The following is a 4,983-nucleotide window of genomic DNA, read 5'->3' as shown; positions in this document are numbered from 1 at the left end:
GGAGGCTTAGAGAGGAGTGTTACTGCACTTCTAAGCTAATCAAGAGGTGTTTCCAAGAAAGAAGAAAAGCAAGCTAGGGTGTTTTGTTGCAAATTTTGTAAGATTTCATTTGTATTAGCTTATCGTTTCTTTCTTCTTGTATTACTTGGTATGTGAGCTTCTCCATGTTTTCATAATGGATGTGAGAGATGGCTGAATCCTTAGATTAGTCATCTCGTTTGAGGCGGATACCAAATAAATTCATCTTGTTAGCATTGGAGGAGTTTGCTTCAAGTGTTTTGCTATAAATCATTGTCATTCAAAGCGAGTGAGTTATTCACCCCTAGCTCCAAAGTGTCTTAACAGTAGCTAGCTGTTGAAATAGTTATTACAATATATAGTAACTAACTGTCCAAGTAACTGCTACATATTATAGTAGCTAGGGATTTTATGTTGTAACATAAATCCTAATAATATATTAGGATAAGAGGAAATTATAACTTAAATTGAAACGACTTAAATCGAGAAGTTTGTTGTAATTTATATAACTAAAAATAAATAAATTTTAAAAATAAATAAATTTTATCAAAAAAAAATATTAACATTATAAGATTGTATGTTATAAGTTTCAAAAACTCTTATTGTATCCTCTTTACTCTTGAAGCACTAGTGTATAATACTTTTAAAATGATTAACTTATGTAAATGCTTCTATCCAAGTGTCATAAACACTTGATTAACATTCAATAAACACAACATATGTTTTTCACTATATAATTAAATAAATCATTTAAAATCATGTATAAACAATATATTAAGATTAGAGGGAATTATAACTAAAATGAAATGACTTACTAAGTAGCCGTTACACTTTGTAGCAGGTGTTAGGTTTATACGTTATAGTATAAATCCTAATAATATATAGGATTAGATAAATTATAGTTTAAAAATGAAACAACTTGCTATTGGTTATGATATATGGAAAATGATGTTTGATAAATTTCTTGTAAATTATATAATTAAAAAATTATAAGAAAATATTATTTGAACTGTCTAAATAATTGTTACACGTTGTAATTGTTAGGACTTCTACGTTGTAGAATAAATCTTAATAAAAAATATTTATAAAGTTGAAAAATAGACAATAGAATAGAAAGACTTACGGTTGAGAATGGAAAAAGGTGCTAAATAAAACAACGTCGACTATATTTATAGTGACAGTTTAGAGAATTTTTAGCCAATTCGAGAATAAACATACAACTATAAATTATGTTTAATTTACAACATCTTTTCTTTATTTACCAACAAGAACGAAATGTAACGAAAGATGATGGTAAAGAAAGGAGTGAGAAAGAGAACGAGAAAAATTTAAGATGCGTTTGATTTACGCATATTCTATTTTTATTTTTTAAAAAAATATGTGTTTTATAAAAAATAAAAAATGACTTTTAGTCATTTTTTTTTAATAAATATTAATTATTTTTTTATAAAATAGATATAAAAAATATAAATCAAACATTATTTTCCAAAAATATATGTTTTGTTTAAAAAATAAAAATAAAAAATATACAAATTAACGTGCCCTTATAATTGACACAAAATCAAATCATACATTTTAAATAGAAGAGGAAAGAAGTGAGAGAATACACTCAAGAAATTAACTTAGATTTCAACTTTTACATGATGAGAGACTTTTATGATTAACGTAAGAGTTGGAACGAGTCAATATTTTTTATTATATTTGAGCAAAAATTAATAATCAAAATAATATGCGCATTTATCCGTAAGTTTGATTAGAATAAATTGAACTATTACCGTGACGTAAACAGTGACGCCATCCCCTTACCATAAAATTATTCAAAAGAAGTAAATAAGTGGAAGGTTGGTCAAACCTTCTCGCCTACAAATGGCAGAACCACCGCCGGCGATGCACTCAGCCATAAGTCGCCAACACTGGAATCAATTTTCCCTCCCATGGCCGGAGCTGCGGCGGAGGACGTGAAGGTTTTGGGTGCCCCGCTGAGCCCCTTCGTCATCAGGGTCCTCATCGCCCTCCGCCTCAAGAAAGTCGAGTACGAGCTCGTGGAGGTGCGGTTCTTGGAGCCGAAGAGCGAGATCCTGGTGAAGTCCAACCCAGTCTACAAGAAGATCCCCGTGCTGCTCCACCGCGGAAAACCTATCTGCGAGTCCGCCGTCATCGTCCAGTACATCGACGAGGAGTGGTCCAACGGCGGCGGATCCTCCTCCATCCTCCCCACCGACCCTTTCGACCGCGCCATCGCTCGGTTCTGGGCCGTCTACATCGACGACAAGGTAAAGATCCCTGTTTTCAAAATCCATCGAATAAAAACAAAACATTTCACTTCGATTTCTTCGATTTGTACCAGGTGCGTGCTTTAATTAGGGCTTTGAGGGGGGAGACGGAGGCGGCCAAGGTGACGGAGTTGGCCGGCCAATTCCGACAGGTGCTGGGGTTGCTGGAACAGGTCTTCACGGAGTGCGGTAAAGGGAAGGGCTTCTTTGGCGGGGACGCTGTCGGCTACCTGGACATCGTGCTGGGGAGCGGCCTGGGGTGGATAATGGCGGTGGAGAAGGGCAAAAGCGTCAAGCTTTTGGATGCGGAGGAGCTTCCTCGTTTGGTGGGATGGGCGGGGCGGTTCCTGGCGGATGAATCAGTGAAGGGGCTGGTGCCGGACGGCGACGAGTATTTGAAGATTTACGGAGTCACGGCGGCTACGACGAGCGCTACTCCTGCTGCGTAAGATCTATCATAAATGATGTGAAATTAGGGTTTGTGAGTCGAGAATTCTCCTAATAAATAAATGAATGGGATAGCAACACAGTTGTAAACGTTAATAGGCAAATTATTAATGTTTTTATAATATATTATTTTCACTTATTTAATTATTACTATAATATGTTCTTGATATGGGTTTAACAAAATCTTACCTATATAACAAAATCGTAGTAGGTGTCATTCATAATTATTAAACATGAGATTTATCCTAATGTTTACTTAATTGACAATTTAGTTTCTGTATCCAGATCGGTCGAGAAATAAGGAATAAATCAGGTAAAAAAATAGTAGGATTGATAGGGTGTTATTTTTATAATTAATAAAATAAGGACGGTTTTTTAACCATCCTAAATTCAAATTCAAAGAATGTTTATTTTTTTTAAAAAAAAATTAGTATTAGATATTTGATTAAGTTGATTAATCTTAGGAGTGACTTATCGATTCTATAAAAAAAAATTTACTAGAGCAAATCAAAAAATAATTGTAACAACGATCCATCAATTTAATATTATTAAGACAACTACTTATTAAGAAAAATTTACTCTATTAAAATTTTTTACTGATCATTAAAATAAAACAGGAAGTAATTGTAGCGGACGACATCAGTTTAATATTATTTGGTAAACTGCTCATTAAGAAAACTTTATCAATTAATTTATCTGTGTCTTAGTTAATTTTCATCCAAAATTGTGAACTATTATATTTAAATAATTTTTATTAATTTGATAAAAAAAAATCAAATTTAATACTCCAGTATTATTAGTCATAACTATTATAATATATAGCAATGCAAGTAAAGTAAAATGTTACTATTGCACATTCAAAGAAAATCATCCATTAGTGCCAGACGATTCCGTTGGATGATTGCATCCCTCAATAAATTTAGCGCCTGATTTAGTCCATCATTATAATTCCAGTTGCTAATAGAAATAGTTATCAAATTTAAATTTGGTCATATGGAATTTAATTTCGATTGTCATTATTTTAACATGATTTTAATTAGTATAATATAATTATAATATTTATCTAAAACCTATACAAATCACACAAATCAAAATAATATTAATAACTATATACAAATCTACATGATTACAATATTAACACCAAGTTATTTAATGACTACGTTCAAATCATTAATTTCAAAAATATAAATATTTATGACATAAATTTATAACATATACAATTTATTTATCAGTAACTCTAGGATCTTGAATCTCCTAAAATTTCTAGTCACTATTCCAAAAACTAGTAATCGTCCATGATTTATCTTATCCGTGTTAATTCTAGAAGGAATTGATAGGAGCACTAGGAGGGAACAAACGTATTCGTCTTTTTATCACAATTGAATCTCCTAAAACTTAAAATCATGTGAACTTGACGAGTCTTGAAAAGTAGCAGGCAACATAAAACGAGACTAATTTCTTGCATTGACTAGTCTACTGCCGCCTTGATCCGGTGGTAAACTGTTGCCTGAACCCGATCTTTCACCACCGTCTAAACCCTAACTCTGTCGATTGTTCTATTGTTATGACCCAAACTTTCAATTTTTAATTCTCCGTTCTTGACGCTTGCACTTCAGCAAAAGAAAAACTCTTAAGACTACACAACACATGATGACAGATAAAAAAATCAAGATGATTATTTTGTTAATGAAAAAGTAAATTGTTAGGAATCATAGAGAAAAAAATAGCTGTAACAGTAGAGGAACTAACAATATTAAGTAAAACTATTAAATATTTGATATCTATTAGAGGACAGTTTCTGTCTCTTGTATCTACCTTTAGAACAGAATATAGGGCTGAGCGTATCTCTTCTCTTGCAGAATGACTACAATCAAGTGCAAGTATATTGGCCATCGATCTATTTATTTGTGCTGAGATAAATGGATCTAGGACAGACTAGCTGATCCACTGCTCATGGCTATTCCTGAATTCGCGGCTGTGAATAAAGGACAAAGCTATTATTTAATTTAAGCTTCATCAGTGCCATAGAAGTATGCAATATTAAGACTCTGATCAAAGCATCGAGTAGAACTAGATGAGTTAACAAAAAAGAAATCACAACAATGAAATCGACATCACCTCTGAATTAGGATGTAATAAATTTAGAAAATGCAGTAAAATGTCTGTTCTTATTTTTGTTTAACAAAAAACACTGTAAATATGTGCTTCTCATAAATTATTCCAAATTACTAACATAAAACTCTAT

At 32.2% G+C, this 4,983-nt stretch overlaps 1 protein-coding gene across 1 annotated transcript; it reads left to right on the top strand.

Annotated features, from left to right (window-relative positions):
* The first annotated feature begins 1,846 nt into the window (after positions 1-1,846).
* LOC122041401 (probable glutathione S-transferase GSTU6) lies at positions 1,847-2,862 on the top strand. Its single transcript, XM_042601061.1, has 2 exons — positions 1,847-2,291; positions 2,366-2,862. The coding sequence occupies exons 1-2, from the start codon at positions 1,953-1,955 to the stop codon at positions 2,738-2,740; spliced, it is 714 nt and encodes a 237-aa protein (XP_042456995.1). The 5' UTR covers positions 1,847-1,952; the 3' UTR covers positions 2,741-2,862.
* Positions 2,863-4,983: the final 2,121 nt, after the last annotated feature.

Source organism: Zingiber officinale, chromosome 2A, assembly GCF_018446385.1.
Source record: "Zingiber officinale cultivar Zhangliang chromosome 2A, Zo_v1.1, whole genome shotgun sequence".
NCBI classification, from domain to species: Eukaryota; Viridiplantae; Streptophyta; class Magnoliopsida; order Zingiberales; family Zingiberaceae; genus Zingiber; species Zingiber officinale.
This window is presented reverse-complemented; position numbering and strand designations above follow the sequence as displayed.

What these genes read in the sequence shown, in the direction of transcription:
- LOC122041401 (XM_042601061.1), top strand. Translation starts at nt 1,953, where the DNA reads ATGGCCGGAGCTGCGGCGGAGGACGTGAAGGTTTTGGGTGCCCCGCTG. An exon ending in CCGTCTACATCGACGACAAG is followed by an intron (nt 2,292 to 2,365) that starts GTAAAGATCCCT and finishes GATTTGTACCAG; the next exon opens with GTGCGTGCTTTAATTAGGGC.